The 14,822-nt window shown below is 47.8% G+C and overlaps 2 protein-coding genes across 2 annotated transcripts; one reads left to right on the top strand and one right to left on the bottom strand.

Moving 5' to 3' along the window:
- The first annotated feature begins 2,390 nt into the window (after positions 1–2,390).
- On the top strand, positions 2,391–5,384 carry LOC100837484. Its single transcript, XM_003569258.4, has 3 exons — positions 2,391–2,553; positions 2,686–2,882; positions 5,010–5,384. The coding sequence occupies exons 2-3, from the start codon at positions 2,701–2,703 to the stop codon at positions 5,194–5,196; spliced, it is 369 nt and encodes a 122-aa protein (XP_003569306.1). The 5' UTR covers positions 2,391–2,553; positions 2,686–2,700; the 3' UTR covers positions 5,197–5,384.
- On the bottom strand, positions 5,276–8,160 carry LOC100836954 (SUN domain-containing protein 5). The gene is made up of 4 exons (XM_003569256.3): positions 7,744–8,160; positions 6,359–7,569; positions 6,161–6,246; positions 5,276–6,074 (listed from the first exon to the last, which is right to left on the bottom strand). The coding sequence occupies exons 1-4, from the start codon at positions 7,976–7,978 to the stop codon at positions 5,840–5,842; spliced, it is 1,767 nt and encodes a 588-aa protein (XP_003569304.1). The 5' UTR covers positions 7,979–8,160; the 3' UTR covers positions 5,276–5,839.
- Positions 8,161–14,822: the final 6,662 nt, after the last annotated feature.

Genomic DNA, 14,822 nt, shown 5'->3' with positions numbered 1-14,822 from the left:
TTTTCCTGGTCACTGTGTACTCACTCGTCCATATTAGTCGTCGAAATATTACATGTATCTAGACGCTTTTTAAACATAGATACATCCATATTTGAACAAATTTGAGACAAGTAATATGGATCGGATGGAGTACTAATATTTGAATTACTTATTTCACCTCGGCACAACATCCCCACGCTCCTCAGCGTGAGTAATTTTTGTATGTCTTCGACCATCCAGCGCAACTTCACTTCCTTGTTAAAGTTATTTCATCCCCATGCATATTCTTGAGTTTTTAATATGATTTTTTTATTTTGTTTCTATTTTCCTATTTATGCTATGCATCAACATGGTGTTTTTCCATGTCATCTATAAATACTATAATACGTTGCTTCCAAAAATATACTATAAAACACAAAATCTTTCATTAATGCAAAATTATTATACAGATTTATGCTATTGTGTGAGAGAAGTTGTCTACTCACTTTTTAAGCCTATTTGAATTCTTCGTGAACCTTTTCCTACATTGATTATCGTAGCATTTGAAAACAACGTTTTGAGGAAGGGTGCTTTATGAAGATTTGTATTAAGGAATATTATAATCCCTGATAAAAAACAAGGTATTATAAGGATGGCATGTTTTAATTGAACAAAGATGTTAAATTAATGTTTTCAATATTTTTCAAGCAAAATGTAGCTTCTGTATAATATCAATTGATCTTATGATAAAAAATATTTTTGTATTTAGTTACCTAGGGCCCTATTTCATATTTCACAACGGCCCTCAAAGTCCTCTTATAGGGCCCACAAAATGTCTCCGGGAGTTTAGGGCCTGGAATGAAATGTAAAATAGGATCTGAAATTTTGAAGGTTCTATATGATCACAATGGCTAAAGTGTACTTTCATTGCATAATCAATAGTCGATGGCATGATGTAGCAATGGCTTATGACTTCGGAGTCGGACGACCCGAGTGAACGACAGACGAGGCAATCGCATTTAGTCAAACAACGACGGAGATCACGAGATGATAAAATAGACTTTCGAAAGATGAGTCGACGAGCAGTACAAGTCTCGCATAGGATTCATGGGAAACGATAGATGCGATAGAATACAAATCGATCAATACACTCACTGGATCGATGGAGTCCGGAGGCTACACGTTGTGCACGGCCCAACAAGATGAGTACAGGAGGCTTGGATAGGGACATGGGTTGGGCCTTTTATTTTTTATCTAATTAAAACTGTTGTCAATGATACATGAGTGTAACTTGAGCCTCAAATTTTTTTGGAGCCTGTGTGGTGCTCATCTCGCACACCCTCATCAACATCCCTACCTTTAGGATAAGAGAATAAAAACATGTTTAGAATATAGTTCATTCAAAATTTGGAACAGTATAGCCCTTGCTAAGAAGGGGAAATCTTTTCATCATCACTGATCTCCTCTTCTTTTCTTTTGAACTTCGTTTCTTTTTGGTTTGCATGCAGCATGCTGCGCCAACTTGGCTGGCCACACATGAAGAGAGGATGAGAGGACAAGGTTGAACGCCTTTGCCATGTGAATCGTGCAATTCTTTCTCGAGAGACCGCACATGTGGTCAATAAAAGTTTTATTTTTGTGTTATGGCTACTTCATCTCCTACTTGTGCTTCTTCTTTGGCAATTGGCCCAGTGTGCAGGATTGGAGGAAACATATATGGAGTTATATTTGAGATCTTTCCCCTTTCCGAAATGCTCTGAGATCAGCTGTCATGTTTCATGAGATTGTTAGCTCTTGTTGTGCGGGTGACCATGCTCGAGAAGCACATATTCAAGCACGATAGTTGGATTTGGACAGATTGGAGCCATCTAATATCATGCCTTTTAATCAAATAAAGATTAACAAAATGCCTTTTAATCAAATAAAGACAATACAACATCGATAAGCTGAAACAAAAACAACCCAAAACATTGCAAATCTCAAAATTTTGCATCTTAAAGCACTCCGAAGATACCATGCCGATCGCGTTACAATGTCACTTCCTCAATTTCTTCGCTCTCGTGATGTCAATGCGTTCCGTTTTACCATTCCAGAAATTTCAAATCAATAAGGAAGAATACTAAAATTCTATGCAATAGTGCCAAATAGTAGCACAAAGAATGTTAACTCAGAATTGGTACTACTGAATTTGTTTGATTGTCAATCGGATCTTGGGCCTAAGACTTCTCGTGTTCTTTTACAGCTTGAATTTCGTTTTTTTGTTACCCTGCTGTATGAGGGATTTTTTTTTGGACACAAGGATTATTTTCAGCTATTGGCTGTGCTGCTTGAAGCACCGTGGATGTTGGATGTGGATGCAGCCCATCGGGATCGGGGTCGGCCCTGGGCGCCTGAACCAAACGGGCTCCAGTGTCGTGCCCAGAACAAGAGAACTGACAATACTACCCTCCATTCGCCCACCCACCGTTTTCCCCTCGCAATCTTCCGCACCCAGACACCCCACCATCTCGCCGCCGTCCTCCTCCCCTTCCCCTCCCTCTCGATCTCCACCCACGTCGCATCCTCCTCCTCGCCTCTTCCCGAGGTTTCGCCAAGGTACTATCTACCAATCCAAAACCCTAGCCCCCCCTCCCCCCAGATCCACCATGCCCTCCAGTCAGCTCTAGATTCGCGCAACCAGATCTGCCCCCTCCGTCGATTTGACCACTTTTCGCCTGTGCATCGTAGGTTCCGGCGGCGGCGATGGCGGCGAGGCTCGCGCAGTTGCGGACCAAGGCGGCACAGGCGGCGGAGTTCGCGTCGAAGCACGGCGGCGCCTACTACAAGGAGGCCATGGAGAAGAACAAGCAGTACGTCGTGCAGCCCCCCACCGTGGAGAAGTGCCAGGAGCTCTCCAAGCAGCTCTTCTACACGCGCCTCGCGAGGTGATTCCCCTCCTGACCAACGAAGTGGCCAACCGTCTGTACATGTGTGTTTCGGTCTGCTCGTGATTCGCAATGGGGGTCGTTAGGCTGCATTCGGTCGGTATAACATGGTCTGGTTGAGGTTTTCCCCGTAACTGCCTATCGTCTCTATTTCTGATGTGTGCGTGCCTTTAATTAGCCTATCTGATCGTGAGCATAGTAAGACGTGACCCATTCGCGGCTCGCAATATGGGCTGCTAGGTGAGTGTTCTATGCTATATGTACATATGCAATTGGTATTGAGCTCTGTAATTGGCTCTTGCAGACAGTTTTAGGGGTTTAATTGACGATGAGCTGTATAGGTGTAAGGTGACTAAGCCTGCACAGTTCTTTGCGTGCTGCACTATGTATGAATCGAAACTTTGTAGCATATAGGAGCATTGGGGATTGCTTATCTGTATGTGTTATCCAGAATGTAGCTTAAATTTAGAGTGTTCACCAAGCGGTCAGGGGTTCCTCCTGTAGAATGTCAGTACCAAGCCTGTAATTCAGTTAGGCGGCGTCTAGGTGTGCAGACACTTTCTAGAATGTTATTTGTGGTTGCTAAACCTTTTCTGTTTATGGAAATGCTCCACGTGATGCTTGAAATAATAACTGCCACTTCCTTCAATCTACTCAAATATGCAATGGTAATCGATGAAAAGCGGGCTACTTAAAAAAATTATGGCACCTGTATGGTACGTTTCAACTAGTCATGCAGATACATACATGACTTTGAGATTTCATACTGAAAACAACATTTGCCATGGAACTGTGTATTCCTTGGCTCCTTGCTATATTTCTGTACTTTTCTTGTTCCCATGTTGCATGGACACATCAAACATGTGAAAGCTTTAGAACTGAATGTCTTGGCAGGCTGGCATAGTATCTCGTGAAGCTGATATATCCTGAGACGAAAGGAAGGATACTTTGTATGATTTAAGAAATGTATTTTAGTAAATGTCTAGTCTCTGTTTTTTTTTTTTGCAATTTGTTCTGACATTTGAAATGAAATTGATTCGACTGTTATGGAAAACATTCAGTAAACTATCATGCTGATCTGAATGATTACTGGTGCATTTTTCTACATCCAATATGTTTTTTTTTTGCAATTTGTTCTGACATTTGAAATGAAATTGATTCGATTGTTACGGAAAACATTCAGTAAACTATCATGCTGATCTGAATGATTGCTGGTGCATTGTAGGAGACCTTGTATATATAGGTAGGTTGGCTGACATAGTGAAACCTTGAGTACCTTTTTTCTTGACTCATAAAAACTTGTGTGTATTTTTTCTCTTTGGTCTTCACACTGTCCGTGGAAAGTGTGCAAACCTGATCAGGTGTATCCATATTTTGATTATTTTTTTGGTTAGAGTTTGGATAAAATCTAGATCATTCCATGCGTTGAATGAAATATAGAGATTTAACTCTGTTATTCTTACATATTGGATGGGATGAGCATGTGGCCTGGTCGCAAGCCTGTATTTTTTTTTTGTTGAATCAGCTAACCAGCTGACTTCAGTTTGAAGCAAGCTGCAAAGCCAGTTGAATCATGATCATATATTCATACCCGCCTTTAGCAATGTTTTCTGATTAATCAAGATTATTTTGGGGATCCTTCAATGCATTGTTCTCCAACTTGCAAGGTCTATCCTAGTTTTGTGGCCAACAGTGTCATGGTTATATATTCTCCTTAGTGATGGCCAAGTATCGGAAGGGAAGTTGTAGTGATTAGTTCATGTTGATAGGAAGAAGCAAAACATGCATCAAGTCTGCACTTTGTTGGAGAAGACTAAATATGTTATGAACAGAATGTTGCTCAGTTAGTGGTGTGAGTGCACGCCCAGCCCACCTGTGTTCGAGGCCTGTCCTACGCAGGCGCTCACTCTTCGCACTTAATTCAAAGCCACGGAGGTAGTTTCCCGCAAGTCTACTTTATATACTTCTAATGGGTCACATTGATTACACACATCTTGTGTTATTCCTCCCCATAGTGCTATTGTTTTGATGTTTTGTTTTTTGTTGTTCAAATCATTCCTTTTTGATAGCTTTTATTACTTTGGAGTCTGATCAATAGCTTGTATGTATTGCTGTTTTTTTTTTCAGTTTACCAGGCCGCTATGAAGCATTCTGGAAGGAGCTTGATGGTGTCAAGCAGATATGGAAGAACAGGAAGGAGATCAAAGTGGAGGATCTTGGAATTGCGACATTGTTCGGAGTTGAGCTTTATGCATGGTTCTGCGTAGGTGAGATTGCTGGCAGAGGATTCACCTTAACCGGCTATAAGGTCTGAATTAGTTCTCATGGCTGAGACCTGTTATAATATACCTTTAGCTTGTCGAAATGACAAAGATGCCTGTCTTCTTTCACAATTTTGTTTCTGAAAAGTTTTCTAGTGCTGAATGCCAGCAAGACGAGCACGCCATTGCGACAATGACTTAATAATTTGCTCGCTCAGTTGTCCATTTTGGTGTTCTGTAACTTGCTCTTCCACCACTGCAAACTTATTTGTTTAATGTGCGCTCAGCTGTCAGATGAACCCATCTCGCATTGTCCATGGAAGTTGAATGGGTATGGCTCTGTCTTATTACCTTTCATAGCGTCCTGGGAGTATTATTTTACATTAGAAGTTTCACTCTGGAATACTGGAAGTATAACATAATCTATAATCGCTCTGCTAGAATAACGAACATCACTCAAGTAATAGGTGATGAAACCGTTGTGCTGAGCACGGGTAATTTATCAGCAAATGCACTACCTAGTCCCAAGTGCTACAAAAGGCCAGTCTACTCGACATAATTAGCAGACCTAATAACCTAACCAGCACAATTTAACATCAGAAGGCTGCAAGCCAATTTAAGGCTTTTCTTTTCCAGTTGTAGAGGCAATAACACTGGCTCCAATAGTCATTATTATCCCTGGCCGATTAAGGCCGTTCAGTTGTAGAGCAGCACGATGAGGGTGGTGAGGCCGCTGGCGGCCAGCACGAGCATCCACCCTCTCCCAGCCCTCTCCTCCGCGGCGTCCTCCTTGCTAGAGAAGAGCAGCAGCACCCGGTCGCAGGCCAGCTTGAAGAGTGCCAGGCACGCGAAGAAGAGGCTTATGGACAGTACAGCCAGCTCTTTGTTCTGCAGCGTCTCCTGGATGCTCCTCATCTCCTCCACGTCCGACCTGCATACACGCCCAGCCGGCGCCGTTGGTGTTAATTTAAACATCCTGCTCCAGCCGCGAATCAGAGAGCTAGAGCTAGAACTTGCCTCATTGCAGAGTTCTCCCTAATCAGATCGTCTAGCTTCCCCGTGACGCTTGATTTCCAGTCCTTGAGTTCGCCCAGATCCCTAGCCTGAACGCGCGAGAGAAAATAAAGTGTATATTGCAACCCGTTTTTACAAATTTCAGCTACATCAACCCGTGCGAGGAGTGGAGGATTGAAAAGTGGTGAGATGGGCATGTACCACGTTGTTCTTCCACTCGACAAGATCCTTGACGTCGGCCTTCATCTTGTCCAGTGCCTTCGTCGTCTGGGAGAGCCCGTTGTGAAGGTCCGGCAGCTTGGCGCCATACCTATGGCTGATCACCTTGGTGTAATCCTCCAGCGTCAACAGCCCCTGCTCCAGGGACCTCATCTTCTGCATCAGGATCTTGATCACGGCGTCGCTGTGGATCCGCCCTGTCGACGAGGACGCCTGCTTCCCCTGCTCCTTGCCCTGCGGCGGTGGCTTTGTGTCGACAGCGCCGCCTCCCTTGGACGCATTGTTCTTGACGACGTCGGTGCTGGTGCTGTCGTTCCGCCTGGTGCCGCTGTCCACCTTGGCGTCCACCGGGGTGCCCACGGCGGTGTCGTTGCGGCCGTTGTTGTCCTTACGGGCGTCGGCGTTCGGAGCGTCCACACCCTCGGAACTATGATTGGCGATGAAGTCCTGCAGCATCTGCTCCACGGCGTCGACGCCGTACACCTGGAAGTAGCTGAGGATGCAGTAGAACCCGGAGCCGTAGTGGCTGACGAGGCGCAGGCGGAGGTAGCGCGTCCACCGGGGCTCCGGCAGCACGAACCGCTGTGCATGCTTGGCGTTCTCGGCGGCGAAGCGGCCCAGCAGCTCCCACGACTCCGCCGGGTAGCTGAGGCTGCCGTAGAGCTCCAGGTCCTTAAAGTTGGAGGAGTAGTGCTCCAGGTTGGCGAGCGCGATGGTGTGGACGAGCGTCTCCTCCGAGAGCTCCACCACCACGAACTTGTTATTGGCCGAGCACGGGTTGCGGAGGTACCGGTCCTTGTCGCCGACCAGGATGTTAGCGGCGCCCTTGGCCTCCTTGTTGTGGGCCAGCACCTTGGCGCCCTTGGAGGCCGCCGCGTAGTTGTACTCGGCACCGCTGGGCTCGAGCCGGTGCGTGACGCTAGCGCCGCCGCTGACGGCGACGCGTTGGTGGTGCCGAGCGGTGTCATTGTCGGCCTTGCCTTCTAGGATGCGGAACTCGTCGAGCTCGACGAAGGCTGCCTCTGACGACGAGTTGCTGCCGGTGGCGTTGGACGGTGGTACTTCCTGGTGGTGGTGCGGCGAGGAGGAGGATTGGCAGGTTGGGGAGGAGACGTTATCGGCGGGGAAAATGTAAGCCTCCAGCGGCATCACCTTGCAGTGGTTGTCGCGCTTTCCGTGCTCGCCGTCGAAATCTGCGCCGGCCGATCCATCCATATCGATTAGCAAGGCAAAAGCAGAGTAAAATACGGATCGAGACCGATGAACAAGGACAATCGCGCTAGCATTTTCTTCTTCCTTTTTTGAGAAGCAAACGCTAGCTTCTTGGAAATGCATGATCGTTCGATCAGGTTGGTTTGGTACCGAACCTGAAGGGTCGGTCTGGCTGTGCAGGAACTGGGAGCGGAGGAGGAAGAGGATGCACCAGACGGAGAAGACGACCGAGACCGACACCTCGCGGAGGCCGCCGTCCATGGACAGCGCATCCGTCACCGCCGCCGCCGGGCCGCCGCTTCCCTTGTGCTGCTGCTTCTGCTGATGATCCCCTCCTCCTCCCCCACCGCCTTTTCCTCCTCCGCCGCCTTCTCTCCTCTTCCTGCTCATGCATGCACCACGCCGCGGTGATCACGAATCGACGGGACCTCGATCCTTGTCGGTCCTACTGTTCCTGCTCCCACACCACACGTAGGAGCGCGGCGCCGGCACGCCGTGGACGTGTTGCTTAGCAAGGCCGGACCGGGGTCCGGGGCGCGGCGGGGGCCGATGAACCGATCGGGAACGCAAACGCGGGAGGGAAAGGAAGGAAGGAGGGATGGAGAGGGCGCGCAGGAACAACGGCTGGGGGGTGCAGCAAGTGATGGAGCGGCAACTTAGGAGGCGACCGAGTGCGCGCCTGCTGCGCAGTGGGCAGGTGATGATCGTCGATGCGCGCGGCGACGGCATTGGCATGCATGCGTGCCTGCGTTCGGCGTCTGTGTCGTGTGTGTGTTCGAGGACGGGAGAAATGCACGGGCATGGGCCTAGCCTCTCGTTCTCGTTTCAAATTGAGGCCTAGGCTGGCTTGGGGCTGGATATATGCGAACCGACTGCATGATGGGCTGCAAGTCTGCTTCCCACTGAATCCTGGGCTGCCAAAACACACGAATGCGGAATCGCAGACATCGACTGAACTATAATGGTTTCCTCTCAAAAAATAAAAGGACAGAACTAAGGGGCCAAGCATGTTCAACGTTTGTGGGTCGTGCCTCTTTCTGCATGGGTGGTTTAAGGGGCTTTCTGAAATCTAAAAAAGCAGTAAGTTTATGGAGGCGTTCGAGTAGTGGTGTCATTGCTGCAATCTTATTGCAATACCTTTATCGAAGCCTTCGTGCTGCGAACATTGATAACATGTAGAAGATTTCTCTGAAAGACTTCAATCTAGTTCTCAGTTATATGATTTACTTCGTAACTTCGTAACTTTTTGGAATTTTATATATTCTTATGCAAATCGACGTCACTTATTTTGTGACAGAGGAAATATATTAATGGATGTCGAGTTTGAATAAAATTACAGTTGATTCTGAAAAGAAAAGAAAACTGAACTAAGAGCTTCAACAATGGTAGAGCTGCTATTGACTCTCCCCGTCATTTAGAGTCGGCGGTAAAATAACACAAAGAGTTCTTTGTGTCTTTTGAATAGGTCTACATGATTTGATACATTAAATGTGAGATGTACAATGATAAAAAACTTACTCTTGATTAAGAGTTTGACTTTTCACGAAGAATCGGTTCTTTTCCTCTCCTGTTTTTCCCCTCCACATAAGCAAACTTTAAATAAGAGTCAATTAAGAGTCGATCGCGTTTTTGTCGTGAACCATGGAAAAACCCTAATCATGTGCTTTGGACGGAGCCACAATCTTTGGGTTGTTCCCTCTCGTCTCTGACAACCGACCTGGTGTTGAGAATCAAGAGCAACCATGGATCAACATATGAAATCTAGTTTTACTACTCTCTCGGATCCATAAGTGCCATTGATTTATTACAAAGTTGTACTATATCAACGACACTTATTATGGATCGGAGGGAGCAACTTTTTTGTTAGGTTTGTATGTTTTTAGCGGTGGCATCTTGGCGATGGACATTATGGCGTTTAGAAGATTGGTGTGTGGGCTCCATTTCTCATCCTGGTGAAGCCGTTGCAGCCTAGTGCATGGAGCCAATGGTTCCTTTTGGTGTTATTCCTTTTCGATTCACTGATGGAGCAAACGGTTTCACAATTTATCTTGCAAAGGATGTCTTCCGGCCATACTATGTTAAATAATCTTAACTTCCAATTGTCTCACATGGCATGTGATTTTTCAAAACATATGAGGTTTGTTAAACTTGTGCAAGCATGTCAAGATGTGCGGTATAGATCAAGAAAAATTGACTTGGGGAGTACTATGATGCAACTTTTAGCTCTATCAATAAGCTTTGTTTTATTTATGTATTGTCGATATATTATACTCTTTCCGATCCAAATAAGTGTTTCAGATTTTGAACTTGTTGTAAAAAGGGCATCTCCAACAATACATCTCAACAAGTGCTATAGTAGACACATCAGCAAATGGCTTACGGGCAAGAAAGAACAGATGAAAACACATGAACCGGTGGTACGAGCACGTACCAAGGCTGTAGTACCAATCTAAAATATTGTTGGAGGCCTGCTCGTTACTTCAGATGGGATCCACCAAAACAGCCGGATCTTTTTGCGCATCGTCCTCTCCACAGCCTCGTCCTCTCCACAGTTCCCTCCACAGACCAAAATCCCTGACGAACTGCCGCCGGAGTCGATTCCCAGCCGGTCGGCACCACCATGGCTCGCGGCAAGAGCAGTCGTGAGGGGACGAGGAAGCAGCATGGGCGATGCCCCCCGCAGCCCACCGTCGGGCCGCCTCCGCCGCAGCACCCTAGGGACGTCGCGCCGCAGTACACCGCCGCGCCGTCCCCTTCCCCGCAGTACACCACCGCGCCGACTCCTCCGCAGGTCACGGGTGACGGGTGGAGCATTTGGTTCTGCCCATTGGTCTTCTCCACACGGCGAGGCTCCACCTCTGCTAATCTATATGTGAGCCAGATCTATCGGTGGGCTGATTTATCAGTCCGTTTGCGGCCGGCTTCTCTCCGTCCATGCTTTGTCTCGCCGTCTCCCGCGGAGGACGTGGTCTTCTGCTCTGCGGCCGGTGTCCATTCATCCATGCCAGGGCCTCTTCTGTCTTCTCTCCCATCGATTAAGGCCTGTGTCATCTAGCTCCCTCCGTTTCTATCACTATCAGCCATGGATATTGGGAAATTTTGATATGTTTAATTTGTTGCTGATATTGATGTATCCTGATTTTTCTTCTCTTCATCTTTGCGGAAGATTTGTTGTGTTCAATCTGTTTGCTGGAGTGTTGTAGCATTTACCTCCCACATGCATGTTTGCCCAAATTTATAAAGTTGTTTGAACAAAGTGAAAAGAATATTTTCGATTTTGTGATATATATGCAGGGAGCGTATCAGGTGAAAACATATGCCTGGTGAAAATACGAAAACTCTGATTTCGAAGCGTTAGATCGAAACCAAACGGATGCGACGAGAGGTGGGATGGCAGAAGTGTTAAGTGAAACAACTTTTTCAGATAACCCCCGGCACCCACGAACCAACCGCCTAGCCTTCTGATACCGATTCGACCATGGCGCTGTTGTCCTTTCAACTGCCTGACCTCCGGCGAGACGCCACCGGTTCTCATGCCCAACTCGCCGGATGTGACGCCGCCAATACTCTCGTGCGATATCTCTCACGGCTCCTGTCTCTCCTTGCACGACAGAGCAAACACCCTGTTGTTGTCCTGTGATGTTGTCACTGCTCGGCTGCTCCCCAATTTCCTAGCATTTTCGAGCGGCACTCCAGGTCACGGCCCATGACCGGTGGCAGCGAGGTCGTCCCTTGTTTGGTTATTAATCCAGCAACTTCTGATAAAGCACCAAATCAATCGTTGGTAGTTTGCTTAACTCATTTTCTTCTCTTGTAAAAATGAATGGATTTGAGTTGACCTGTAGATAGGCAACCTTATTGGATTACAGAACGAGTCCAGCTGTAAAAAATGGATGGATTTGACCTCTAGATAGGCAACCTCTAGATAGCTTGCTCGTATAGGAGGCTGCGGCTGCTCCTGCTTGTACAGGTACAGGAGACTGCGGCTGCTCGTACAGGAGGAGGACACCCTCGTGTCCGCATCAGGTGCCGGGTTGCGCAGCCTTCTCGGTTGCTGCTGTCGCGAAGGGAGCTCCAGGCGGCGCTAGGGCTGCTCGCACTTGAGGAGAATGGCCTCGTCTCCGCATTCGGTGCCGGGTCGAGCATCCTCGCCGCTGGCATCTGGTAAGGGAGTATCGGGCGGGGAGGCTGCTGCTCGGACGGTAGGAGGTCAAACTTGCAGCGCGCGTGGAGGTGGTCGGAGGAGGGACGACGGCCGCGGAGCAGAAACAGATCGAGCGAGCCGCCGACGTCGATCTTGGCGTCATCTCAGGAGGACATAAACGAACGGGGGATGGGGAGGATTTGAGGACTTGTGGGTTGGTTTGTGGGTGCGGGGGTAATCTGAAAAGTTGTCTCACTTAACTCGTGTGCCATCCCACATCTCATCGCATACGCGTGTTTATGATCGGACGCTACAGAATCAGAATTTTCAGATTTTCACCAGGCAACTGTTTTCACCAGATACGCTCCCACATATGTAGGCTTTGATTTAGATATGCATGGGTAGGCCGGGCCACAATGTTAAAGTCCATGGCAAATCACACTATGACAACCACAAGTGCAGCAATTAAATAGTCCGAGGAGATTATAGTACCAAGCTTAAAAATAGTCCATTGGAGGGGGCGTTACTTTGTACGAGTTGGCACATTCTCTCCCCTTTTCGTAACGGGTTAAGTAATGGCTTATTGAAGATGTCCTAAGTGTCTAAGATTATGGATCGGAGGGAGTATTTTCTTCGTAAATAATTAAAGTCATATCATGGTCCCAAAAGAACTAAACTGATGTTCTTATCATGCACCCAATGTTTGCCAAGGTACACCATGCGTTTAGTTTCCTAGAGAAAAGATATTACCTCAACCAAAATTCATTGAATTTAACTAAATTAGATTTAAATGTTGTTTCAACTTTCAATCTAGTAGTTAAGATAGCCTACACATGAGCAGAGGGCGAAGGACAGTGTTCGTCTCGATTCGTTACTTGCGAGAGCCTAGCCAGTAGCGGAGTAATGACTAATGAGCAAGCATGAGGCCGCGGAGGCTTTTTGCCAAGACATTCTGCGAGAGAGGAGAGGCATATTTTTGGTTGGCTGGGCCGCAATCGAAGAAAACGTAGCCGTCGGTACAAAACGCAGACGCACGCCGTACTACCGTACAACAGGACGCACATGCATGCTTTGCTAGTAATAAAGCGCCGAACTTTGCGATGACGCCGACAAGGACAAGGAAAAAGCACACTTCTTTGTTTATACTGTAATTTGCCACTTTGCGAGGGCAAGAGCGTCGCTCAGCTGTATTCGCATGGGACGCCGAAATAATCATAAGCACAAATGCCTAAATCCGTATGGCCAGGGGCCAGGCGGCGATGCCTTCGACAGCGTTCACACACACGCGTCCTCACCCTGTCCCGCGTCGCTGGGCCGGTGTACACAGACATTTCGTAGCCGAGTTGACTGCCTTGACCACGCCGCGCGACGCCATTGTGGTGCATGAGCCGCGTCCGTCCAAATGGGAATGGATTCTGCGCACACGGACACCATTGTTGATAGCGTGAGTTCCCCGGCGATCACAAGCGGTCACGGGATCGCGATCAAGAGGCTTGCAAGCTTCCTCTCTTCTCTTTTCCTCCATGGGGACGGAAAGCAAAGCGTGGCTGGCCGAAAGCTAGCCTATACAATGAAAAGAAAGTAAAGAGCGGGATGAGCTTAGTATATCGCGAACGAAGGGAAAAGGATTTGGTGAAAGGGAAAGACAAATTTGGGAGATTGCGAACTTTATCCCTTCTTTCGGCACTTAATTTTATAGCCCGGTTCGACCAAGATTTTACCACGTACACTTTGCACCTATTCTTATTTTATTTTGGAGTTGTCAGATACACTCTGCAGCAGGGCACGACAGATGAGCCACGAGGCGGCGATCGGCGCAAGCATCGAAGCCTGCACGAAGAGCCTCACGGGAGGAAGTAAACGAATGCAAAGTATCGTGTACGTGTCCTCCGTAACAAAAAAGAAAAGAAAATACAGCACCCGCGGGACGGGGGAATTACTGTCATTAATTCATTATGTTATTACTCCAGTCGTTTGGTGTAGACGTGTATAGTACACTGGAAGTCAACTTTTCAGATTGCTAAACCGGGTCGGCGAATCCATCGACGCGGGACACAGTAACTCCCAGAGACGTACCGCTCCCCGTACGAATTAAGGAGGCCGCGCACATGCCTGCGCTAGTGCGCTGCTGCGAGTAGCCGAGTACTACGCGCCAAGAGCCCAAGACCCACCGAGTTCGCGGTCACAAGAAAAAACCAGTAGAAAAAGGCATCTCGGGACGGTTTTGCTTGGCGTCGGTTTCACTCCTGCTGGCATGAACGAAACACGATAACGAAGAGGCATCTCGTTCCCCACATGCTCTCACCGGCAGGTTCGATGCCTCCTTACACACCACGGGCGTCATCGCGCCGCACTACGCGGGCCGTGCTAATCATCGTGTCCCGACTCCCGAGTTGACGAATGACGACCCAGCCTGCGTCGCGACATCGCCGATCAGCGCCACGTACCAAGGCAGCCGGTAGCCCGCCTATGTGCCTGCGTGTGCGCACGTTACCCGGCGACACCGCTGTGGTGGCTCATCATGTCGACCTTAGTACTGTACTCACCGTCGCGAGATGATGGGCGCAGCTTCTGAATTTCGACAAAATTGATTCAAAACACAAAGAAATTTGAAATATAAACTCTTGACGAAACTATTTCACAAATCTGATCCTTCCGTGTAGCGCCCGCATACTAGACGTTAGCCTTACCCTATAACGCATTGTGGCCGGGCGTTAAACCGATGCCAGCGTGGCGTGCTTGTCCAGAGTGACGATGCCGGGACCCACGCAAGCCATTATAACGCTTTGTACACGGACGCTATACGAGTAGTTTAGCGCCTCCTCACCCGGCGCTATACCTTGTCATGGATTTAACATGACATGACAATTGCATTAATGTAAGCACAATTCAAACCTCATTGGACAAATCATCTTGAAGATCTTCATCAACATCGGTGGGTGAAGACGAACTAGACAGTACTGATGATGACATCTCGGGGTCACGGCAACCTCCTATTAGGTTGGCTAACCGCCGTATCCTATTGCCTTGCCGCTGTATTGTTCAGAAATGAAAAATTGATTTATCGGTTCACATATATGCAAATACAAG

Source organism: Brachypodium distachyon, chromosome 2 (genome assembly GCF_000005505.3).
Source record: "Brachypodium distachyon strain Bd21 chromosome 2, Brachypodium_distachyon_v3.0, whole genome shotgun sequence".
NCBI classification, from domain to species: Eukaryota; Viridiplantae; Streptophyta; class Magnoliopsida; order Poales; family Poaceae; genus Brachypodium; species Brachypodium distachyon.
This window is presented reverse-complemented; position numbering and strand designations above follow the sequence as displayed.